Source organism: Apodemus sylvaticus, chromosome 14 (genome assembly GCF_947179515.1).
Source record: "Apodemus sylvaticus chromosome 14, mApoSyl1.1, whole genome shotgun sequence".
NCBI lineage: Eukaryota > Metazoa > Chordata > Mammalia > Rodentia > Muridae > Apodemus > Apodemus sylvaticus.
The window spans coordinates 60510727-60537312 of record NC_067485.1 but is presented as its reverse complement, the minus strand read 5'-3'; the positions used below and the strand labels follow the sequence as shown (position 1 = coordinate 60537312).

The window sequence follows — 26586 nt, the reverse complement described above, 5'->3', positions numbered from 1 at the left end:
CAACATAAAGGAAATGCCTCAGTCAGGTGCCCCAGTCTCTGAAAGGCGTGGTTTTCTGCACCCTATTCTTACTGTCACCCAGGGAAGAAAAAAACAAAACAAAAAAACCCCTCAAAACAAAGCAACCCCCACCCCCGCAACCCTGAATTGCTGAATGTTTTTACTTTTCAAGGTCCAAAATTAATGTTCGTGTGAAACACATCCACAGTGATGGGATGATTGACAGGATGGAAGACAGACCCAGGGTGCGGCTTCTGACTTTAATGGTTTGTTTATAAGTAGAACTCTGACAATGGAGGAGAAATTTTTCTCTAGAACAAGCAAATAATTCAACTATTCTTTCAACACTGCCTACGTTTTCGGTGAAAGCTTTATTGTCTTCTGAGTCTTCTTTGGGAAGGCGGGCTGAGCCTGGGGTCCGTGCGGGGGTTTCTGGACTGCGCCAGCCGCTCACTTGTTAGCGATGTAGATGATCTTGTGCTTCTCGATGATGCTGATGTCGTGCTCCAGCTGCTTCATCTCCTTCTCCAGCTTCTGCTTGCGGATCTTCTTCGGTATGGAGTCGATGAAGACCGAGAGGGACTGGAACTCTTTGTGCACCTCTTCCCAGTTCTTCTTTAGGCCCTGCAAATGGTAAAGAGACCTTGACATAACGGGTGGACTGCAAAGGGAACCAGTAACAAAACTGCCTGTAACGAAGACTGAGAAGGTGCAGGCGGTTGTTGTCGGAACGTTGGGGATGATAACGTGTCCATCCTGGACTTGGCCACAGTAACAGAAAACACACACAGAGGCGGAGCCCTGCCCTCTGTCCTCTGCTCTGTCCCAGCTGGGAGCATTTGCTTGCTTCCAGCAGTGTGGCTGTAACTCGATTTTTAGTGTCTCATATGTAAGTGCAGAGTTATGAGCATTGTGGAGCCAACCTTATAGCAAATGCTTTGGTAAACATCAACGATCTGAAAATTGATAGTCCCAAGTAAATGTTGGTTTTAGAAATATTTTTCATACATTTATTAGAAAATTTTTCTCTTTCTAAAGCATACACACACACACACACACCCACCCCCACCCCCCACACACACTTGTGAATGCGCCTGGGCATGTGTGTGCACAAGTCCATGGAAGCTAGAAGACAATCTCACATGTCATCTTCAGGACCACCACCCCACCTCTTTGCAGGCCTGGAACTCAGGAACTTAGGTTAGTTGTCCAGCAGTCCCTCCCAATGCTGTCCCCTCCCTGACTGCCAGGATCTACCTGTTTCTTCCAAACTGCTGCTAAGATCACAGCACATATCACTATGCTTGGCATTCTTACACGGGTTCTGGGGATCAAGCTCAGCTCCCCATGGTAAATTCTTTATACAACAAACCCCACCCCACCTTCACCACCTCCCTGCTCAGAATTTTCTGTTTTATCCTTATTCTTCAACATGGAGGTCACATCGGAAGCCTGAATTTTGACTGGCATATTCATATTTTATTTGGTAAAATGCTATTGTAAAAAAATACTAAAATCTGATTTTACAATGACCTTTTTGTATATCTTTTCAATATATTACAAAGACTAAATCATCTTCCAAGGAGTCAACGGGTCCATGCTCCCTGTTAATGTATTCTAGACATGGTTGGAATGTCATTAAATGTAGAACACATGCTAATTTAATAACATAGTTAATGTTTTATGGTCTCTGAAATCAACAAATTCAAAATTAAGGATCTCTTAGGAGCTATAAATGCCATTTCCATCTTTGCCTGGTTACACTTCTCATTAGAGTGTACCGGGGGCTCCGCTGACAACATGGGCTTAAACTCCTAATTGGATTCATTCAGTGAAGTTTTGCTAAGCAGCGTTTTTCTTTCACGGTGAGATCAGAGATCATTTTATTTACACACTTGTCTGTGACTAACTCCACTCCTGGGCATGAGGGTGGGGACAAGAATATACAGCAGGAGCCTTCAGATCTGCCAGCCTGGTTGAATTGGTATACTCCAGGTTCAGTGCGAGACCCGTTCTCAAAAAATACGGTAGAGAGTGACAGAAGTCACCTCCACATTGACCCCCAACCCCCACTTATGAGTGCACGTGCATTCACATGAACGCACGCACGCACCCACGCACGCACGCACGCACGCACGCATGCACATGTGCACACTTCCAGACACAAAGAAAAAAAGTAAAGTGCATTTTAAGAGAAAAAGAGCGAGCTTTGGAAGCCAACAAAGAAGCGAAAGGATGCCGAGAGATGCCGCGTGTAAGGAGGACGCCAAGCTGGACCATGCGGGCGGAGAAGGAACAGATGCCATCTCTAAAAGCCGAGCCACACAGGCGACAGGCCGCCCCACCATCGGTACAAGCCCAGAGCAGCATTCCCAGGCTGCCCTTCCAGCTGTGGATTTCGGTGAGACAGTGAGAAACCCCACAGTGTCATTCTGGGTGACTCAGGGCAACTAACAGGCAACATCTTGAGCAAGATCCTATTAAAAACCAAGCTTCCTTGAAGCGTGAGAACAGGCCTAGGAGCTTCGGGTTGGCCTGCGACAGCGCTGGGGTGTGGGAAGTCTCTGGAGGGAGGAGTGAAGAACAGAGCTGGATGCTGACAAGCCTGGGCTGTAAACCACAGGAAGCTGGGCAGGGAAGTGCATGGGGAAGGATAATCTGACCCTGGGGGCCAGAAACAGATCTCATCACCAGAGAATAACCTTGTTGTCAGAAAGTTCTTAGTGATCAACCTCTGGACCACAGTTACTGACCTACACTGCCGCACAGCCCCAGAAACCTGATGTTCTTTCCAGGCATGGTCTGTAGACCTAAGAGCTGCTTCTAATAGGGCAGTTGGTACTCAAGAGTTCTTGCAAGTATGAAGATAGTTTCTCTTTGACCAGATCTCAGTGCTGTAGTTCCTTCTCAAATGCCCAAGACCTCTGGGAAAGATCTTCTCATTTCGGAGACATCTCCAGCTGGCAATTAGCCACCACCAGGGATGCAATACAGGATCATTTGAAGGATGAGACAATTGCCCAGCCTGCAGGCTGAAAAGCTACCTGTGGCAAACAGAGATTCCTAAGAAGAGTAAAGCCACCAACGTGAAGGCAGACCTGGTGAGCATCTGGTCTCTCAGGGTTGACTCCCAGTGGTGTAAAGCTGGGAAAGGATGGGGGTCTGCCAGCTCAGCTGACCCCGCCTCCACCTCTGAACATACATAAGTGTCCGTTTCCAATCTCCAAGGGCCTTGAATAGCCAAAGCAATCCTGATCGAAAGAGCAACACTGGAGGACTCTCAATGCCTACTTTCAGACAGAGCCACAGTAACAAAAACAGCATGGTACTGGCTTAAAAGCTGATATGTAGATTGATGGAATAGGATAGAAGACCCAGAAATAAACCCACAGAGATATAACCACCTAATTCTTGACAAAGGTGTCAAAAAACACACTGAGAAAATGGAATTTCTGAGTGTGGAATGAAACTACTCAGATCAGTACAAAATGGATAGAAGGGATCTTAGGGTAAGACCCAAAGCTTTGAAATGACTGGGTAAAAGATGTGTGGAAAATACCAATATCATCAGCATGGTCAACAGAACTGCAACAGCCCTGGAAATGAGTCCAAAGATTTGAGTCGGGATTAAATGAAAGTAAAGTGTTTCTCGGGGTCTACAGAGAGGGCTCAGATGTTAAGAGCACTGGCTGCTCTTCCAAAGGACCATGGCCTGTTTCCCATTTCCCATACAGCAGCTCATAACTATCTGCAACTCACTTGTAGGGTATCCAACACCCTCTGGCCGCCACAGGTACCAGGCATGTATGTGGAATGCACGCATACATGCAGGCAAAACACCGATACATGTAAGATAAAATCAAAATGTATGAAAGACTTCTTCAGAGAAAAGGAAATAATTGGCAAACTGAAGACAGCTTTCAAAATACTGAACAAAACGAGCACAAAGCATCCAACCGGGTCCATTGGCTAAGAAACAGAACAAATAGTTCTCCAAAGAAGAAATCCAGAAGCTGGCTATTAGATAGCTGAGAAAATGTTCGATATCCTCAGCCATCAATGAAATTCAAATTAAAACTGCTTGAGGTCCCCCACCTCACTCCTGGCAGAATGGCTGCCTTGAGAAACATGAATGACAGCAAATACTGGTGAGGATGTGGGGAAAGAAATCCTTATAAGCTGCTGGTAGGACTGTGAGCTGGTACAGACACTATAGAAATTGCTATAGGGGTTTCTTTTAAAGTAGAAATATCACGTGACCCAGCTATATCTATATCACTTCTGGTTTGGAACCAGCAGAACTCATACCCGTCATGCTCCAGAGATCCTTGCATTTCCATGCCTATTGCTGCACTACTCACAATAGCTAAGAAAGGGAACAAGCCCAAGCATCTATCAGCAGACCAATGGATAAGGAAGATGGCTGTGTGTGCACAGTGTAGATCTTGTTCTTAAAGAAACAAGATCGTGAGATTGGCAAGAATGGTCAGCATTCAAAAATAACTATATTAAGTGACACAAGGAGGCTTCTAAAAACAAAGATCACATTTCCCTGATAAAGAGAACATAGACATAAACGTATACATATGTGTATGTGGGTGTATGTTGCATGTGTGTTCATGTGTTAGTATATGTGTGTGTGTACATGTGTCTGTATCATAGAAGAAAGGAGGAGTCTTGGGGAGGGGACAGATCTTAAGCAAGGCAGTAAAAGGAGAGGATAATGGGCCGATGTGACAAGAGAGCAGAAGGGGGGCCCAGTTGTGCAGAAAGGCACCTGCCAGAGCGGGTCGGGGAGTGTGGAGAGGCCAGTGGGGGAGGGGACAAAGTAGAGCAGAGTAGAAAGCCACATAGCATGAAGCCCGCATCGCGATTCCTACCACTCTGCATGTCAACTCTAAACACTGGTGACAAACAGGAGGAAATAAAAAGGAGAAGAGAGCAGCGAGAGGCGGAGAGACATTCGAAGGCCACGAGGGTTGGATATGATCAAAGCACATTAAGTGCATTTGTGAGAACTGTTGCAATGATTTCCAGTAGTTTTTAAGTTTTTATCAGTGTTTTGCTAAGCAAAAAAAAAAAAAAAAAAAAAAGCATTGGAAGTTTCTTATTTTATATAATGATGACATCACAGTAAGCAAGCAGAAGCCTGTGGGGGAACAGAGAAGTTTCAGTGATTTACTTCCGTATTTGGATAAAGCAATGAGAAGACAGGATATGCTAAATAAGACACGCTGGCTGGAGAAGTGGGACAGGCGACTTGGCCTGCTTGTGAGTCGGACTGAAGCACAGCTTGGGGGTGCGGAAAGGTGGAAGCTGTAACCACTGAACTTTCACTCTCTCCAGAGGGCGTCGGGCCAGAGAGGCTGTTAATAGCACACGACCCGTGTCCTGAAGAGAAGTCCTCAAAGGGACCCTGCTTCCCCTGCTCCTTCATTATGAAACCTGAATGTGTCTCCACAGGGCGCCACAGGGGCGCCTACCGCAGCGAGAAAATGTATACATTTATACACTTTCAAATATCAAAGGGGTTTCAAGCGAGTTGGGGAATATTTTCATATTACTTGCGGTCCCAGAAACACATCTTTGCCCCTGTGGATTTCTTTTTGAAGGGTAGCTTCCTCTTATCGTCTAGAATGTACAACACTGTCTGGCTCAAAGTGGACAGCTAAGGATGGAAATGACATACTTCGGTATCATGCTGACTCGGCCCCTTGGCTGTTTCCCAGCCTTTTTTTGTTATTGGTTACTTTATCTTACAAAATGGTCTTTTATCCATTGGAGCAATAGAGATCTGTCCTTTTAATTTTTTTCATTTTTCTTTCTCCTGTTTCTGTACTCAAACAATGTTGTTTATGATGTAAAATTTCAAATAGCGAACTATGATCCATAAAAATTGCCTTCCATTTCCTGTTCTTCGGCCCTGGGCTCCCACACACTCTTTACCTTCCTGCCCTGCCTTGTGACAGACATAGCTAGAGTGGACTTCCTGCTTTTTGTCCTCTGTCCTCTGAGTTTAAAGGAGCTCTGGAGGGAGGGAAGAGTGATTGAGCCCCGAGCCCTTGCCATGCACTCTTGAACACACTTTCAGGTGTCCTGCAGTGTGAGGTCTTTCCAGCTCAGTAGGTACTGAGAATAGTGACGGACACTGACGGACACTAACGGACACTAACACACTTAGTTCCCGCTGCGCAGCAGTCCTTATGTCTATAGATGGTGCTGAGCTTCCCGGTCCCTGGTCTTGGAGGCCTCATGGACTTCATTTCTGTTTACTGCTCCTTCAAACCTCCCTTCAGAACCCCAGCTGAGTCTGTCTTCTGCTTCCCCTACTGGAGTCCAGACTCATACAACTTCCCTTTTACCCATCTTGCCTGTGGTGGGAAAAACACCAGCCTGGGGTTTGTTAGATGTGACTTTAGTCCTGACTCACCGACTTGATGATATGTGGCCAAAGGCAAGTGAACCAGTTCACTAGAGTAAGGGCTGTGTTTTTTTGTTTTAGACTCTTGACCATAAACACATAGATGTCCACAAATTAAAGAAGGGATAAATGCACAAATGAACTGCTTATTATATTTGTACTTAATCTCCTCATCTGTAAAATGAGGTGTTTGGAATCATTAGCTTGGATGGCCCCTTCCATGTGCAAAGGGACTGTTACTCTATAAAGAAGGAGCTCAGGGGATATGTACAACCACCGGACATAGAACTCTGCAGTTCTGAATTGAGCAGGAAGCAAGGCTGGCTGGTAGGGCCACAGTTAGCCTTATAACCAGGTAGCTATGCACTGGCTGGTTGAGTGAGGCAGTCCAAAAAGGATTTACCATGCTGCCAGTGAAGAATCCAAGGGAGGTCCTGGGGTGACTAGAAGAGGAAGGCAAAGAATGTTTTTCCACTATGGCCAAAAGGCACAGGAGGGAGGAGCCTTTGCACTCTGAGAAAGGCCTTCCTGTTCCTATTTTCTAGCCTCATGCAGTCTGTCCTTCAGGCATGATGAACTGGCCTTTGCAGAGGGGTGTGTTTCCTAAAGCCAAGTAATAACTGAAAAATAATGGGTTATGAGCCTTGCCCTACCCCAAATGATCTATAATTCCCCATTTCCTGCCTGCCATAACTACCCCCTTCCCCTATACATTTTCAACATTCCATCCAGAGAAGCCCCGGCTCCATAGTTCCCCCTAGTGTCTGGGTGCTTCTCATTCTGCAGTTCCACTTAAGAGCTATATCTTTTGGTGCTGACAACTACCTTGGATTTTTCTTAAGCTTGAGATACACACACCCACAAGCCCCCCCCCCCCCCACACACACACACACTCACACACTCATTCCTGTCTATCTGGTACATTATGCAGAGCATGCCTCAACAATCCAATTACAGCACTCTCTGTAGCAAAACTTGAATCTTATACCATTTGTGATATCTTCATAGCTCAGGCTAATATTGTGTAGAGAATGGACATTTAATAAATCTTTATTGGTGCTTATGATAACATCTATTAAATGTTAAGAATCATAATTGCATATGGCCCATTTTCAACAGTTAATAATAGAAAGTTTTGGGTTTTACTGTGTGTGTGTGTGTGTGTGTATGCATGAGAGTCTTTGTGTGCATGTGAGCTGCATTTATAATTAAGAGTATGGGGGTGCTATGATGACTGGGGGGGGGGTCAGAGGACAACCTCAGGTATTGGTCCTCGCCTACCTTGTTTGAGATTGGTTCTCCTATATATGCCAGACTAACTGGCTCATGAGCTTCCAGGGACTTTCCTGTCAATCAGTGCCTTCCATGTTGACATAGGGGCCCTAAGCACAAACATGTACTACCACATCCCATGTTTTATGGACCATGTTCATCAGACAAGCTCTTTACTACTGAGCTATTTCCCCAAACAAATGCTCTTGTTTTATGAAGTAATTGGATATTGTCTTTTAGAGAGCATTTGAAATAATGTAAAAAAAAATCATTGTGCCACTTCTTTTGAGGGTCAATGTGGTGGCAGAAGAGGACAAAGCAGGTGCTTGGTAACAGCTCTGTGCAAATGACAGGTCACACCCTGCTCCTCTCTTGATGCCTCACACTTCAGATAGACCTCTTCCATTAAACTACAACGACAATGTGTCATATGGCCCATTTATTCAAAATAGAGGAAACATGTGAAACCTAATACCCATTCATTTAATAATCCGGGTAGTTGAATTATTGGAGTGAAAAGAAACATAGCTTCGGGCCAGCTTCAATTATTCTAGAGCTCCATCTAGTGAAAAATAGCTCCTTTATGAGTACTTTCAAAAATAAATTTAGTGAACAGAAGTAACTATTTTCTCACTCTTTTAAAATACCAGTTTGTTACAGGAGAAAGTGGGCTTCCTTATGACCTAAACTCACCAAATTAGAAACAAAATAATTTATGAATCTCTGTATTATGGGTTGCTTTTTTTTTCTTCCTTTCTCTTTTCAAAGAGTAAGCTCTACTCAGCACTTTTGCTAGAGCCCAAAGCGACTGCTTTGAGGCTGGAAGCCCTGGCTTCAGCAGCGGGGCTGGTGGGGGATGGAGTGTTAGAGAGGCCTGAAGCCCAGAGGCTCACCTGCAGAACCGCCTCCCTTTCTTCGTCAGAGAGTCTCTTCATGGCTGCTTTCTTAAGGTTCTCCTGGATGTAATTGTCGTACTCTTCTTGTGCTCTCTTCACGTCTTCATTCCGCTTGCATATGTACTCCGGAGTGATGCCGTAATCCTGCGAGCATTTCCAGAGCAAAAGCCAGTCAGTTCCCTGCGAGCAGTCTACTGTGTGTGAACACAGCAACGGAGGACTGGAGAGCAAGCAAGTTTCTTGTCTTAAATATTGAAGGAAAAGGAATGACCCAACAAACAAAACTAGGCAAATGGCAAGATTCAGCGATTATACACTCGCATGCGCATGGATGCACATCACACACACACACACACACACACACACACACACACACACAGGCACATGAGCGTGCACACACACCACTTCCAAAAGTTAGAACTAGCTCATCCTGGTTTCTCAAAATAAGAGGCTGGACCAGAAAGTTGGCTCACTGAGTAAAAGGTACTTGCCACCAAGTCTAACAATCTGAATTCAATCTCCTGAACTCACATGATGGAAGCATGGAACTGACTTCTACAAGTTGTCCTCTGACCATCGTATATGTGTATACACTTGCACATGCACACACACATATAACACACACATGTGCGCGCACACACACAAAGAAGAGAGATCTTGTAGCATTGTGTTCTCTCTCTTCTATCACCAGTGTCTATTCTTAAGCTCTATACTTTTTTTTTAGACAGAGTAGCCCAGGCTGGCCTTGAACTCTCTATGTAGACCAGACTGACCACAAATTTATAGAGATCCACTTGCCTCAGATTCCTAAGTGCTGAGACTAACATCACCATACACAGAAACTTTCACTTTTAGGAGCTGGCTTTTCTGGGGCTGTGCAGAAGGCTCAGTGGTTAGGAACCCTTGCTGCCTTTGCAGAAGACCTGAGTTCAGTTCCTAGCACCCACTCAGGTAACTCAGAACCACCAGTATCTCCAGTTCCAAAGGACCTGATGTCCTCTTCTTGAAGGTACGTGCATTAACATACACATGGACACACATGCATATACGCAGCTAAAAAAATAAAAGAAAATCTTTAAGAAAAAGAGTTGGTTTTTCTTTCCTGTATAATTTAGCTTTTACTTGAAATCTCTTGAGTATCTCCGAGGTGTCCTCTCTCTTTCTCTCTCTCTCTCTCTCTCTCTCTCTCTCTCTCTCTCTCTCTCTCTCTCTCACACACACACACACACACACACACACACACATCTGGTTAAATAAAAAAGACCTCATAAACCATAAAAGAAAGCCCTTAGTGGGCACTAGGCCCAAGAACTTCAAGGGAGGCTTGGCTGTGGCCTCTAGGGTTGATTTGGAAGGGTGAGCTGCCTGTCTGGGCTCCTGAGATGCTCCCAGGAACTGACAGTGAGGCCATTGGCTGTACTTCTTTCAGATTAGTAAATGTAGTGTCACTGTCTAGAGGACCACACTTTCTCTGTGTTCAGCTTTCAAAACAGTATTTGGGAACACACTAAGAAGAACAGTGAGCAGAAAAGTAAGGTTTCTTTCCTCATAGGATTCTTAGTCCTGGGGAGAGAGATGTGTTCAGTCTACCTCTAAAGAGGATTGCATCAAGCGCCTGTATCTGAGGCTAGGAAGATGGCTCAGAAGTTAAAGAGCAGTGGCAGCCTCAGTGGAGGCCCTGGGTTCAGTTCCCAGCACTCACAGTGTGGTTTACAACCATCTGTACTCTGACCTTTCCTGGCCTTCACAGGCACTGTTCACACACTTGGTGAACAGAGATGCATGCAAGCAGAACACTCATTAAAATACTTAGGCAAAATACACATAAAAATACATAAACCTAAAAAATATTTAACTACATCTGTATTGAATATTTACAGACCCCTCCCTTGTTATTCTTCCCTAAGCAGCATGGTACCCCAGTGTTGTGCATAGTATCTGCCCTATATTGGTTATGTTAAGAAATCGAGAGATTAAATAAAGCCCATAGCAGGTTATGTATGTTGCACACATCCACTAAGCCACGAGCATTTGTGGATATTGGTGCCCACGAGGTGCCCCTGTAATACTGACGAAGAAAAGTACGCTATAGCATGCGCACACGCTCTGATGTAAACGAGGGCTAAGAAGGGTAAAGAAAGGGAAGCAACTGAAGATAAACAACCCAGGGAAGTCATCGCCCAGGAAGCAGCCGTGAGGGTCTGGTAGTCATGGAAACAGCTCACAATTATTCTCACAAAGTCATCCCCTGACTTCCGCATGTGAGCTGTGGCACATGCACACTGCTCTGCTCCATAATAAATAAATAAATAAATAAATAAATAAATAAATAAATAAATAAATAAAAGCTTTAGACTATGTTTTGCATGTTATGTTCAGGAAAGGGACCGGCGTAATACATTTTAGGAAAAAAAAAAAAAACAACTGGCAACTGAGCAAAAGCTTTCGTGATCTTGCGGGTTCCTACAAGCTGAGTGACTGCAGGCTGATGACTCTCGTCACTAGTTGTCCTATTATAACGTCTATCCATTCTGGCTCTTTCATTAGGTGCCAGACATTGTCGGGTACTTAGCACACGTAATGTCATTTAATGCTCACTAGACCCCTGCGGTCGATTCCACGGCATGTCACAGATCCTAAAGTTAGCAAGCAGCGAGTCAGAGTTTGAAATGCCAGCCTGACGTTCCTGCGACACGTCTCATATGCTCGTTCGCCTTTCAGTTTGTCTCCACAGTCTCAAGGCACAAATGACAAATAATTCATTTAGAACCGTGGGTGGAGGGCTCTATTCATTTCCCCCCTAAATTGTGTTCCCTTTATTATACTGGTTCTTGTTGTTGACTTGGCATAAGCTAGGGTCATCTGGGAGGAGAGATGCTCAACTGAGAAACCGGCTTCATCCAATTGGCTTCCAAAACAAGTCTATTTGGGCATTCTCTTGATTCATGGCTGATGTGGGAGGGCGCAGCTCGCTGTGGGTGGTGCCGTGCCTGTGCTGTCGGGTGACAGTAAGTGTGTGCTGCTTTTGTGGCTTGATAAACACACACAGGTAGTAGGTGGGTCCACAAACTTCATGTTTCTGTGATGGATACTTCAGCACTGTTTTTCTGTTCAAGAAGAAAGTACATTGACATGGGGAGCATAGACAGGGACCGCACAGAGTAGAGGCAGCATGTACAGCCCTTGCTGTCACAACAGAGGAAGAGCAGGTTGGAAGTGAATTGCGGGGACCAGTGATGGGACAAGAACCATGAAAGAAGTATCCTGAGAAGCCTTACTGATGTTCTCAGTATGAGGCCAACGACTGACCTGATAACAGCTGAGTTCATCCTGGAGGTGATCTTAGCCTGCTGGGCCAGAGAAAGTTCCCAGAGAATGGATGCTGAGCTCTGAATGCGGCCTGGAGCCTGATTTCATTTCTACACTCATGGGTGGTATGTAGTACATCACTGGACTACCTAGACTCAACCCTCACCTGCTGGAGTCCACCCTCCCCTCTCCTCCCCTCTCCTCCCCTCTCCTCCCCTCTCCTCCCCTCTCCTCCCCTCTCCTCCCCTCTCCTCCCCTCTCCTCCCCTCTCCTCCCCTCTCCTCCCCTCTCCCCTCCTCTCTCTCATGTTTTAACTTCTCTTTTCTTTCTGTTCTCCCTTTTCCTCTCTCCCTCTGCCCCTTCATTCCTTGAGCTCTCTCTTTCCTTCTTCATTCCTTCCTCCTATTCCTTTTCTCTATCTGGCCACAACTATTATTTGTTATTAATATTTAGGACTTTGCAGCTGATTCTAGTATGTGTTCATACAAATTTTTATGCTCAATAAAGTATATAAAATAGGGTAAGATTTGTGTATCTTTCTTTGTAAGCTTTTTTTTATTTAAAAAGCTTCTTTTTACTAATTATAAACTACTAATTTACTAATTTTACAAATTTACTTTTTTGTTGTTGTTTGTTTGTTTTCATTGTGTCCCATAAGTTTGGGTATGTTCTGTTTTTTTTATTCGATATATTCTTTATTTACATTTCAATTAATATCCTCTTTCCTGGATCCCCCCTCCCTGAAAGTCCCATAAGCCCTCTTCCCTCCCTCTGTTCCCCAATTACCTCTGTCCTGTTTTCCTGTCCTGATATTCCCCTACACTGCTGCATTGAGCCTTCCAGGACCAGGGGCCTCTCCTTCCTTCTTCTTGGGCATCATTTGATATGTGAATTGTTTCTTGGGTATTCCGTGCTTCTGTGCTAATATCTGCTTATCAGTGAGTGCATACCATGTGTGTTCTTTTGTGATTGGGTTACCTCACTCAGGATGACATTCTCCAGTTCTACCCACTTGCCTAAGAATTCCATGAATTCATTGTTTCTACCCATAGCTGGGTAGTATTCCATAGTGTAAATATACTACATTTTCTGTATCCATTCCTCTATTGAGGGATATCTGTTTTTTTCCAGCTTCTGGCTATTATAAATAGAGCTGCTATGAACATAGTGGAGCATGTGTCCTTATTACATGCTGGGAAATCCTCTGGGTATATGCCCAGGAGTGGTATAGTGGGGTCCTCGGCAGTATCATGCCCAGTTTTCTGAGGAACCGCCAGACTGATTTCCAGAGTGGTTGTACCAGCTTGCAACCCCACCAGCAACTGGATCCTCTTTTTCCACATCCTCACTAGCAACTGCTGTCTCCTGACTATTTGATCTTAGCCATTCTGATTGGTGTGAGGTGAAATCTCAGGGTTGTTTTGATTTGCATTTCCCTGAGGACTAAGGATGTTGAGCATTTCCTTAGGTGCTTCTAGGCCATTCAATGTTCCTCAAGTGAAAATTCTTTGTTTACCTCTGTACCCCATTTTTTAATAGGGTTATTTGGCTCTGTAGAGTCTACCTTCTTGAGTTCGTTGTATGTCTTGGATGTAAGCCCTCTGTCAGATGTAGGGTTGGTAAAGATTTTTTCCCAATTTGTTGGTTGCTGTTTTGTCTTTCTGACAGTGTCCTTTGCCTTACAGAAACTTTGTAATTTTATGAGGTCCCATTTGTCAATTCTTGGTCTTAGAGCATAAGCTATTGGTGTTCTGTTCAGGAAAATTTCCCCTGTGCCCATGTGTTCAAGGTTCTTCCCCAGTTTCTTTTCTATTAGTTTCAGTTGTCTGGTTTTATGTGGAGGTCCTTGATCCACTTGGACTTGAGCTTAGTACAAGGAGATAAGAATGGATCAATTTGCATTCTTCTGCATGCTGACCTCCAGTTGAACCAGCACCATTTGTTGAAAAGACTATCCTTTTTCCACTGGATTGTTGTAGCTCCTTTGTCAAAGATCAAGTGACCATAATTGTGTGGGTTCATTTCTGGGTCTTCAATTCTATTCCATTGATCTACCTGCCTGTCACTGTATCAATACCATGCAGTTTTTAACACTATTGTTCTGTAGTACTGCTTGAGGTCTGGGATACTGATTCCCCCAGAAGTTCTTTTACTGTTGAGGATAGTTTTAGCTATCCTGGGTCTTTTGTTATTCCAGATGAATTTGAGAATTGCTCTTTCTAACTCTATGAAGAACTGAGTTGGGATTTTGATGGGGATTGATTTGCTGAAGGACGCAGAGGCAGGAGGATCATGAGTTCAAGGCCAGCCTGGGCTACACAAATTTACTTTTAATACAATGTCTAGCAAATAAAATCCTGTCCCTCCTCAAGGAACACCTTTTCAGGTAGAAATCAATGACCCAAGCCATTAATCCCTTTATAGTGCTTTCCCCAAACTCAAATAAAATAACTAGGTTTTCACTAAAACAGCAACATGGGTTATATTGGAGAGATCGGTGGGATGGGTGTCTCTGAAGCTTTGTGTGATCAGCTCTCATCCCACCCCCATGTTGACACAGGTGAATGACTACATCTCAAGACGTCCTGAAAGCTCTGTTCCTCCAGATTCACAGTCGTGACCGCCTCTAGTGGCATTTTTACCATACTGATAGTTGATATCTTTTTAGAGACTGCTGTAGCTATTAAGTCCTTTAGTAACTAAAGTTGCGGAAAATGGCAATCAAACTTTAAATGCGAGCTGCACACAGACCACAGAGCGGCCGGAATGAGCAGACTTTGCAATCTGTCCAGGGAGCACACTGTCTATCTGTCTCATAGAGATGACTAGGACCTCTCTGTAGGAGTTTGGAATCTCATATCTTACTGACAAATAAAGGGCTACCTTTTTGTTGATGTACTTGGGGAATAGTCCTGAAGTTTCAAGATCATGCTTATCTCCAGTTCTTTTGTCAACATAAATCGGCTTGGGCTTTTTGGCCACGCCCATGATGACGTCAGCTGCATTTGTGTTTATGAAGTTTTTTCCACTCTGTATTCCCATGACTGGATGATCAGTCCTCAAGGGCACTGCAGGCTTCTTGGGAGAGCACCTATTAAACTTTTTTTCTGTTAAATATAACAGTTCATTGTTAATGATCAAAAGTAAATGTTATTGATCATCACTATTTGGGACATCCATATATGTATCACTAATATTGAGGTTTCATTACAACATATATAAATACTTAAGGTGAAAAAATTCTATATATCCTAAATTTATTGGTTTGTCTACATCAAATATGCACTGCTTTTCATTTGTCAATAGTACTTCTATAAAAGTACTTAAACAGGAAAAAAATATAATTAATCAAAATACAAAATTAAGCACAATGTAACTGATTTGATGTTGAACCTCAGCATAAAAAGTAAGAGAGTCCTAACAATAGATTGCTACTACAGCTTTGATGGCTATTATAAAGGCTGCAGCAACCCACATTCAGTTTTACTTTTAAGCTTAAAATAAGCTTATACAAAACCACACATATTTTCAGCACCCTTTCAGTATTAACCAGAATTATTTTTAAGAGAAAATTATAACAAAACCCTTGAATAAATTAATAAAACTTTATATTGGCAGCCCAATGATCTCTGGATATTTCACAGACACTATTATTATTACAATGAATAATTACTAAGTGCTCAATGCACAGTTTAACAAGTAACAGGTCACCAATACAACCAACATTCCCTATTCCTTCCTTCCTTCCTTCCTTCCTTCCTTCCTTCCTTCCTTCCTTCCTTCCTTCCTTCCTTCCTTCCTTCCTTCCTTCTTCCTTCCTTCTTTTCTTCCTTCCTCCCTTCCTCCCTCCCTCTCTTCTTCCCTCCCTCTCTTCTTCCCTCCCTCCCGTCCTCCCTTCCTTCCTCCTGTCCTCCCTTCCTTCCTCCAGTCCTCCCTTCCTTCCTTCCTCCCTCCCTTACTCCTTCCCTTCCTCTTTCCCTTCCTCCCTCCCTCCCTCCCGTCCTCCCTTCTGTCCTCCCTTCCTTCCTCCCTTCCTAGACTATCCCACCATTCTAAGGGAGCAACCATGAGGTTTCTTTTCTTCTATCTCTGTCCCACACACTCTCCATGAAAGCAGGTGGAATTATTTTGTCTAACAGTCTTTCCCATTCAACAATTCCAGCCAGCATTGCATTTTTATGTAGTCACATTAACATGGCTTGTCAATTCTAAAATGTAAAACAATTAAAGCTTATTTCTGAAAATTAGAACAACTGCTCGCCCGTCTTACTCCATAGTACCACAGTTGCTATGGTCTGAGCTTACTCACTTCTGCACTAGGCAACTCTGTTTGTGTAGTGATATTCTGGGCCGTTCACAAGAGAAGACTGCTTAAACATGGTTTGATCAATGGAAAGTCTTTATTAGCTGGCTGCGTGTTCCAGATCCCCGTGTAGCCCCAAACCTTTCTTAGGGTGAGCTTTTAATCATAAAAATCACGTGCTATGTTGACATACTTCAGCTAACAAGGACAGTTAGCCAGAAGCAGAACTACAGAACCCAAAAAGCATGGTGAGGACATTTAGAGACTTTCCCAGAACTGTGGTCTCTGATGAATCAGGCCTTTGTTTTAGTTTTGGGAGGCCGTACTGTCTACATGCTGAGTTGTACGGCCTGAACAGAACTTTTATCATGGAGCCAGTTATACTAAGGTCTGGGGACTGGTTACAAATGAGATTATAGTGTTTCTATTTACACGGAAAAGACCCATAATTATTATTAAAATCTATGGGTTGTATTACCCTCTTCTTGGGGCTGACTCCTGTCCCTCCAGAATTCACATATTAAATCTACAGATATAGTACCTTAGAATGTGAACGTTATTTGAGAGTAAGATCTCTTAAGGTTATTTAGATAAATAGAAGTTACTAGAATGGTTGTTAATTCAAGTTAGATATTGGTCCAATTGGTAATAGACACCGTAGTTTTTAATTTCTTAGAAAGAGAGTCAGGAGACAAAATGAGGGGCAACTTTGCCCATCAATCAAACACTATACCTGGGGTGCTAACCCTTTTTGCAAATGCTTAGTATTAAAGATACAAGTCAGGCACAGATACTGAAGCATGTAGTGTTGGAGGTGGGGCCTCTTAGGATAGGGCAAGAAGGAACTCAAGATGCTTGTCCACCAAGCATCTATGGCTTGTATGGAACCAAGTTGACACCAGCTACTAAGTTTTTCTATTTCTATTTCTACTTCTACTTTCCCTACATCTCCCAAACCCCACTCAGTATTAGGTAAAGTGGCTGTTGCCTGTGTATATTTAATACTCATTGATGGTACTATCATAGTAGCTAAATTACCTGCCAACAATCCTAATATTTAAAACGGAAAGTGATTTAACCTACTAGGTGGTAGTGGTTTTTCCTTGGAATGTTTCTTCAGAAAATCCTTTGGGGAAGGTACCTCTACTTTTGCAGGCCCCATGGTTTTCATAGCAGTTTTGATTTTCTTCATATCATCTTTTATACTTGCTCTAAACAGTGACGTATACCTGAAATCAAAAATGAAAAATTGTAGCATTTCTATTTCTACTGCAAAATACTTAAAGATTGAAAACAGCCACAAAATTCTGTCTGTATTGATAATGGAGAGCAGGCATAAAGATTAACGATCTGACACGGCATCCACTGCACTTAAACACGCTGGGCTAAAAGAGGGACCAGGGCAAAGGTATTCATTTGTCTCTGTATCATCCTCTGGCCGTCTTCTCCCTCACTGCTGATCTTAGTGAGGTGTGTGTCTCCCACACTCAGGTCCCAGCCAGTTAGTCTTACTGACAGTTTAATCATCTTCTTAATGAACCCACACTTCCTTTTCTCCAATGGTGACTTCTTGCTTTAGTTCAACATTTTTCTCACTGTTCTTTAGTATTCATCCCCTTTCTTAAGGTGTGATTTGCTTTTTTAAAAAAAAGTTTTTGAGGTATAATTTTAACCAAATATATTTGGTTTTAAACTTTTGGGAACTTCTCAGTGTTTAGAATTATAGATTTTCCTCAAAGCACTACCTTGGCTGCCACCCAAATATTATGAAAGAAGATCTTTCCCAGGCTTGGGGCACACGCTCTTAATCCCAGCATTTGTGAGACAGAGGCAGGCAGATCTGTGAGTTCGAGGCCAGTCTGCTCTACAAAGTGAGTGGACAGCTATAAAGAGCAACACTGCTTCCCAGGGGTGTGGTGGGGAAGTTAGGATATCTTTCATTTTCTTTTGTTTGTTTTTTTGTTTTGTTTTTGTTTTGTTTTGTTTTTTCAAGACAGGGTTATCTTTCATTTTCATATGACCTTAAAATACAGTTTATATTGCCTTCATTTAGAAGTTTGCTTATGTTTGCTCAGTTTTTATAGATTCAGAGTTCCCAATTATTTTTAACTGATTTCTAATTTATTTCCACTGTAGTGGGAGAATACACTTGTATGACTTCAATCTTTAAAATAAACACTGACACCTCTGTGCATACTAGAGAAGTTGGAGCCTGAACAGAGTACAGCTAGACTCTTTTTTAAATTATTTATTTATTTACTATTTATCTATTTAATGTATGTGAGTACACTGTTGCTGTCTTCAGACACACTAGCAGAGTGTATTGGATCCCATTACAGATGGTTGTGAGCCACCATGTGATTGCTGGGAATTGAACTCAGGACCTCTGGAAGAGAAGTCAGTGCTCCTAACTGCTGAGCCATCTCTCCAGCCTCTCCCCCCTTTTCAAAAGATTTATTTATTTATTTAATGTGTATGAGTACACTGTAGCTGTACTGATGGTTGTGAGCCATGGCTGCTCGGAATTTTGAATTCAGGACCTCTGCTCGCTCTGGTCAGCCCACTTGCTATTTATTACTATATGTGAGTACACTGTAGCTGTCTTCAGACAGACACACCAGAAGAGGGGGGAGTCAGATCTCTTTACGGATGGTTGTGAGCTACCATGTGGTTGCTGAGATTTGAACTCAGGACCTTCAGAAGAGCAGTCAGTGCTCTTAACCACTGAGCCATCTCTCTAGCCCCCTCGACTTTTGATGGAAGAATAGTTCTTCCTGTCTTAGGGAAAGGTCATTCTCTTTTATCTAGCACATAGCTTTAGGAGGGACACATGGAGTGGTAAGGAAGAGGATAGTGTGCTAGTCAGATCACTGAATCAACCTGTTTTGTAGTTGATATCATTATTTTTAGATGGATTTTATCAGAGACAGCATAGAAATTTTAGCAAAGTACTAATCACTTTTATCTTGTATGTTTCTGACACTTAACTTTAATGTGGTTTTTGGGCTATATTTGTGGGTTAAAAAGATGACTCAGCAGGTTGAGTTTGTCAGGAAGCCTAGGGACCTGTTTTTGATCCCTGGGACCACAGAGACAAAGACAGAGAGAATGACTTGTGAGAATTAAAGAAAGGTATGCATCACCACTCCTCATTTATGTCCTTAGCTTGTCAATGCTGTGTTCTCTTTTCTGGTCTTTGTTTTCCATGTTTCATTTTGTGTTGTTGCTATTGTGTCTTCAGATTCCTGCTTGTTACTGTGTCTTCAGATTCCTGCTTGTTACTGTGTTTTCAGATTCCTGCTTGTTACTGTTTCTTCAGATTCCTGTTGGTTATTGTGTCTTCAGATTCCCCATTTTCCTCATGAGAGGCTTCCCTATTGCTGACCCCACCCAGTGTGCTGTTTTCATTTCAGACATGGTCATCTTTGGATCTAGAAGATAGAGCCTTGTATCTTTTCCCCCTTTCATTTCTTTCCATATCTTAGTCTTCCATCTTTCTGCCTCTTTGAATGTGATATTTAAAATGGCTGTTTTAAATGCCATTGACTAACATTTTCTCATGTGTGCCATTCCTAGCTATTGAGATTGGCCACCTTTCTTTAGGGTGTAACGTATTTCCTGGTTCTTTACATATCTGTTCATTTTTATTGTTTTGTTTTGATTTTGAGACAGGGTTTCTCTGCTTAGCTCTGTCTGTCCTGGAACTCACTTTGTAGACCAGGCTGACCTCCAACTCACAACTCTGCCCTGCTTCTGCTTCTCAAGTATGGAGGATTAGAGGCATGCACTACCATACCTGACTTTTGCCTGTACATTTTTAATTGGATACCAAGTATTGTGAATTTTATGGCGTTAAATCTTTTTTACTTTTAAAAAATTGTTTTAACATTTCTTTAGTTTGATTCTAGAATGCAGTTATTATAATCCAAAATACTGGTCATTTTAAGGTTAGATGTGAAGTCTTCAGCTTTTGAGCTTTGTCTTCTATTCTGCCCTGCTTTTGAGGTAATGTGTTCTGTGTCTGAGGAGACTGCACCCCTCTGGAACTTTACAGCCCTCTTCTTTCTTAAGTCATTTTGTGGTATTACATTTCATCACACAAATGCACTGTCAGTCAAGGAGCTCCAGGAGATCTCAGGGAGCTTTCTGCCCCTCTCTGGACACTTCTTTCCTCTCTGGTGCACCGTTCTGTGAATGATAGCTGCTTTGTCTTTCCAGCTCCTAACTCTCTTCTTAATTCTTGGATAATCAAGGGCTTTGTTTCCTTTCTCTGGACTTTGGCCAGGATGTTGTCCCTAGAGTGTCTGTTAGGGCAACTGTCCTCACTCCTTTCCCCTTGCTCAGGAAGGACTGACTGCTCTGTGCTGTCTCCTGTCCGGTGTTTGAAAAACCTTTGTTCCATGTGTTTTTTCCTGGTGTCCTGACTGTTTCTGATGAAAGAATAAATCCCATCCTTGCTTGGAAGCATACGTTTGTTCAGCTATCTTTTTTTTTATATATAAAGTATTTAAAAGGGCTGGAGAGATGACTGCAGTTAAGAGCACTGACTGCTCTTCCAGAGGTCCTGAGTTCAATCCCCAGCAATCACATGGTGGCTAACAACCATCTGTAATGGGATCCCATACACTCTGCTAGTGTGTGTGAAGACAGTTGCAGTGTACTCACATAAATTAAAAATAAATAAAATCTAAAAAAAATATCAGAGATCTCCATAAAGAAAGTATTTAAAAATAGATTTCTTCTTGTAGAACACTCAATAGCTTTAGAAAATCCTCAGAACCTGATGCTGATGTTATTAAAATTCTATGTATAATATCCACTCAAATATAGATATATCAAAGTGTTTGTACTAATATTGTTGGAAGGAAAATGCATCAAAATATAATTATCTTAGGGACATGGAATTTGGGATAATCTGTTTTCTTCCTGATCTGTTCCTAATTTGGGTTTTTAATTTTTGACAATCTCATACTTGTATAAATTCACTCCGCTCACACCCCCATTCTCCACCCAGTCATCCTGCCTCTCGCAGCTTGTATTTTCTGCTTAAGCAGATACACAGACGTGTATGTAAAAAATAAACTGTTTCTATGCCTTAGGGCCTTCTCTCAACAACGAACTCAGGAGCTGGGAACATTATGGAAATGAATGAGTCAGAGACAACTTTCGGAAGTGATCTTCAAGTCAAGCCAGTGCCTTAAAGCTTCTGCAGAAGTTGGCAGAGAAGGTGTGGCGTCCTTTGATGTGAAATAGGATGTGTTTATAGCTTCCTTCTTTTTAGTTTGGAAAATTGCGATTCAATACTTTTTGTGTGTGTATGAATTGAAAACATGCTCATTGGCTAGACAAAACTTTGATATTTTAGTCGATATGTAACAATTTTTGTTCCAAATTAGTTACAAATGAATAATGAACTCAGTCCTCTTCCGTTCATTTTTCCAATCAGTTTTCCTGTATAAACTCAGTATGTGTTTGTCTGTATGAGCTGCCACTCTAATTGGTGGGGTCTTCTTTCTTTTTTATTCTTTTCATTCTCTTAGCGTATGCTTAACTTAGCTTATATACATAATTAATTCTTTCTTTCATTTTTGGGGTTTTATAGTTACATCATTTCACCCTTTTCTACTTCTTAACCATCCCATACACCCCTCTTGCCCTTTTGCAAATTCATGGCCTCTTTTATATTACTTGTTACATAGATATGTGTACATGTATATGTGCAGATTTCTTAAGTATAATAGAATGTGATGTTTTTTCATGTCAGTGTACAGAAAGCTTATTCTTTTAAATAGCTACATTCCATTGCATTTTTGAAATTGTGCAGCTTCGTCATAAAATTGAGTTGCTGGGAATTGAATTCAGGACATTCAACAAAAGAGAAGCCAGGGCTCTTAACTGCTGAGGCAACTCTCCAGCCCTATGGCATGTAATTTTATCAAATAACTGGATCTGTTTTCTAATTATTTTAAATTGGGATAGTGATAACTTATTTTGGAACTAAAATTGTCATCTTCAATTAACATACTATAACTATTTTATTGCCAATGAGCACAGCATTATAATCCATTTCATAACGTATTAAGAGGACACATATTGCTTAAATGTGCTGATAATTTGAAATGACTTCAGAATTTCCTTGTAATGAGAGATCTAAGAAGTCACAGTGTGTGTGTTTGTGTGTGTGTGTGTGTGTGTGTGTACTCATTAATCTGATCAATTTTAGATTAATATTGCCTCTGGAGCTTGAACTGTCTTAGAAAGTCCTCCAAATTATGTCTTGAGAATTTTACATTTAATTAAATATGCATAAGTTAAAGTCCGCACTCACAGACACTGAAAAGATTTTTTTCAATTCATCCTATTGACTATATAGAGTAATTAAGTTTTCAAAATTAGATGAAATTCCATTCCCAGAGTAGTTAGTTGTCACCGTTATGCTCTGTACTTAATTTATAGCTAGTAATGCAGGTATATGTCATTGAGTGTAATTATGGTCTTAAGCTATTGAGAAAAATACGGTAAATTTCGATGCTGTCAATATAATCATCTAGATTTCTGCTTGGTGGATATTGGGGCTAGTGCCACACATTGGGGCTAGTGAAAAAAATGATGGTAGTGTAGATACATCAGGCTAAAAAACACACGCCATGAAGGTTACTTTTGCTTTTCTCTTTTTTCTTTTTAAAAATGACTATCAGAATTTTTTTTTACTGTATTTCATTTTTAATGCACAATGTTGGCCTAGATACCAGAAAAATATGTCCAATTAAATTGGAGAGCAACACTCCCATTCAAACTGCTTTCATGAAGCTATGCTAGCAATGGAGCAATATTAGGGCAACAAAAGATGGCGTGTGCCGTGTGAGACTGCTCCCGGCCTCGGTTCTCATCACACACTGTGTGCTCTCTCCAAGCACCGTGGGAAGGTATTCAAGGCTCCCTATAGAGAGCATCACACTTCTGCTCTGCTACGACTGAACTTCTGCCCGTGGCTCTGCAGCTCAGACATTTCTTCCCTTGTGCATCGCTGACTGCCTTCTAGTAGCTGTAAGTCAAATCTGAGTGCAGCGGAGTCAAGACTTCTGAGCACACAGTCATGGTCTATGTCATTTGTAAGGGCGTCTCACTTTTCTGTCACTATCTTTTCTATGATTCTCATCACAACATATCTTATTGCATGAGAAGAAAACAGTTCATGGATACTAAATAGTATGGGATACATAATAAATTATCTGGAACCAAAGGTGAATGAATGCTCTACTGAAGCCAAGGCACACTACCACTTTCTTCCTGTTATTTGGGCAGTTTGCAAGCTGATGCTACGTTGGACTTTGTAGTCAGACTGCTGTCAGTCTCAGCTCTTGTCCTTCCCTCAACTAAAACAGTGCTAATTATCTGATAAGAGTTCCTATGGGAATGGATAAGGATGGTGAAAAAGACAGTACAGTACCCTGAATGCCAGCCCTACTAATAAGTTGGACATGACTCTGTGGAATATCAGTCGCCACTGTATCTGTTAACATGTATATTGGGTTAACGTTTAAACTAAATCAATTGAACACTTTTTCCAGAGTCCTGGGTAAACATAAAAATGCAGTCTTGTGCCCTAAATGTTTGAATTCTGGTGAATCTACCAGACTGGCCTAAGTTCCTAACATCTTAAAATGACTTCTCTTATCACAGTATCTTATACAGGGTTGTTTGCATAGAACGGGAAACCTTGTTCTGTAATGGAATAATGTACCGAACAGGTTGACTTATGTACAGATTTCCTTGGCAGCTAATGTTAACTGACAGTGTTGGCACATTTCCTCTCCCCAGGGGTTTGTATGCAGAATGCCAGCGAGGCGTGCCAGCACTTCTGATCGTACGTTATCTACGGAAGTGTGGGTAAGAGGCAGTGACGTGGATGAAGCATGTCGGCTGCAATTTCTCTTGCTGTCAAAACTCTGCTTGAATATTATGTCCTTCTCTTCATTTACATGGCAGAAAGTGAAAACTGATATTTTACATATCTCTTCCACTCCTTTATTTGAAACTTCCATTAGCGTTTTAAATAATATATTTCTTTGCAGTCAATCAACATTTTAATGTTTCTATGTCTGTTGGATGAGAAGACTGTGTACTGTGAGGTGTGGTCCATCATGGTTCGGATCAGTTAGTGATCACTCTCTGCCGACGATTCTGGGGGTGCGCAACCTCCCCAGGTACTCAGATTATAATTCAATGGTGCAAGGGGGACTTGTACATTTAAATATTTTCTTGTTATTAGGCATCTTAGTGAGAAGACTGAGAGAAGGAAGCTTGTAGTAGTGTGGGGAAGAAACACATTCTTCATGTTTTATCATGCTTTAAACCAACAACAAATCAGTAGCTTGCATGTGAGGCATCTTGTCAAAATCTTAACAGGGTCATTTAGGACACCCCATTTATTCCTTCTTATCCTGGGTCCTTTTTGTAATTATTTCTTAGGAACAAACCAAGGAAATTATGCTGTCACTCTAGCATGTGCAAGAATACTGGGGCATGGTTAGACACAGAACAGGGGCTAAATGAATCCCCTTTAAAGCAAACTAACTAACTAACTAACTAACTAACTAACTAACAAACTTCCCAGGTTCATTAAAGCTCTTTACCACTTAACAAAATGCTGAACTAATAGAATACCTTAACATCCAAACTCAGATTTCCATAGAAGGCAGTTTCTTTCAGTGTTACAGAGAGGAGGAAGTTTATCTTCGACAGTATATAGGAATTTTGGACCAGAAGTTGATTCAGACACAAGTAACTTGCATTGCAAACTCTACACCCCTGTGGCCGCATTTGCACTCCTCCCCAGTGCCCAGCTGAGAAGCAATGGAAGTACAGCATCATGATTGCTCTGATATAAGCTATATATTCACTTAGGGTTAAAACGGAAGGAGCTACACTTTGCTGTCACCACTCCAAGTCATAAAAAAATGGCCATTGCATTTGGAGGGAACCTCAGGATGTCTTCTTCACTTATTTTCAAATCAGAAAACAAGTGCAAATTGATTGCACACCTCCACAATAATAATCGGTAAATCTTGATTTTTTTTTTTTTTTTTTAGTTCAGAGGATTTTTTTTTTCTTGACTATTTGGTTTTAGAGACAGGGTCTGTCTTTGTAGCCCATGCTAGCCTTGAACTCAGATTCTCCCCCCAGCATCCTGGGTATTGCAGTAGGCATGTGCACCTGAGTGCTCGTTCTTTTAAAGTGGCATTTTCATATGTCAGAAGACAAAGGTAAATAGCAGAAATCACCAACTCCTAGGAGGTCTGGAACTTTCCTCTTCTCTCAGATTTCAATAGAGTTTACAAAATAGCTATATGGCTGAATATCTGGGAGATTTATTTTATAGTTTCCTTTTTCAGAGTTGGAGATTTTCAGAGGTCTAACAAACACATAAAAATTTCCTTCCATTATATATTTTAGAATCTCTGTCCATCCAACCCTATCCCCTCCATTAAACTACAAGATCTAAAAACATCCCAGACACACTCTCTAGCCCATCATCTTTGTCTAGCCAATTGAAATGCTGAGTCCTAGAAATAAATGAGAATTCAACTTAGACACAAATTACGGGAGGCAAAAGAGTGCAGAAGTCAAATACAACTTTGAGTTCCTAAATTAAACATCAGATTCCCTAAAACGGACTGATAAAACAGATTCTCTTTTCAACGACATGGAATTTCACACGATACACATCACATATAATTAATAATCAATATTATTAATATTTATTAATATTAATACAGAATTAATAATTGCATATTAGTGGGGGACTATGATCATAAAATGGACGTCGGACAACACTAGCTCACCTTTTTTCCCCTGTGAAATATGAAACGCTATTTAGATTTGTCCACCTGTTCCTAAGAAGTTGCCACCTAAGATTAAATTTAAAAGTCCTATGATATGAAGCCCGGTAAGTCCTTAAAAGAAGTCAGCAATCTTCCTCTGGGCTGAAGTCATCGCTTTTGCTTACCCACATACCTAGGATTCTGGGGCGGCTCCTTCAAGTCACTGGGTATGAGGTTATAAATACTCTCGGAAGTGCAGGATGGGTCCATGGCCACCAAGGAATTCCTTAGCAAGTAGCTTTTGGCTCAGTTTCCCACTGTCTCTATTCCTCTCTCCGCCTTTTTCCTTTTCTTACTTTCTTATGAAGGAACTAAAATCTCTCTTTCGTGTAATTTCCCTTTGACCCTTTTGTAGTAGTCCCTTTTCAGGAAGAAAATAATTCTGCTCCTTTTGGGACTGCTTAGCGTTGTTGACCGCGTGGTTGCTAAGGAAACAGTTGCTAGGAGACGGGTCCAGGGCAAACTGGCTTTTTCTGCTTCCCTTTTTATAACCTCTTCTCC

At 41.8% G+C, this 26586-nt stretch overlaps 1 protein-coding gene across 1 annotated transcript; it reads right to left on the bottom strand.

Moving 5' to 3' along the window:
• Positions 1-291: 291 nt before the first annotated feature.
• Enkur (enkurin, TRPC channel interacting protein) lies at positions 292-26295 on the bottom strand. The gene is made up of 5 exons (XM_052157242.1): positions 26219-26295; positions 17285-17430; positions 14782-15005; positions 8587-8733; positions 292-624 (listed from the first exon to the last, which is right to left on the bottom strand). The coding sequence occupies exons 1-5, from the start codon at positions 26293-26295 to the stop codon at positions 451-453; spliced, it is 768 nt and encodes a 255-aa protein (XP_052013202.1). The 3' UTR covers positions 292-450.
• Between the last annotated feature and the right edge of the window lie 291 nt (positions 26296-26586).

What these genes read in the sequence shown, in the direction of transcription:
- Enkur (XM_052157242.1), bottom strand. Translation starts at nt 26,295, where the DNA reads ATGGACCCATCCTGCACTTCCGAGAGTATTTATAACCTCATACCCAGT. An exon ending in GGAAAAACCACTACCACCTA is followed by an intron (nt 15,006 to 17,284) that starts GTAGGTTAAATC and finishes TATATTTAACAG; the next exon opens with AAAAAAAGTTTAATAGGTGC. An exon ending in AAAGGGAGGCGGTTCTGCAG is followed by an intron (nt 625 to 8,586) that starts GTGAGCCTCTGG and finishes TACCATTTGCAG; the next exon opens with GGCCTAAAGAAGAACTGGGA.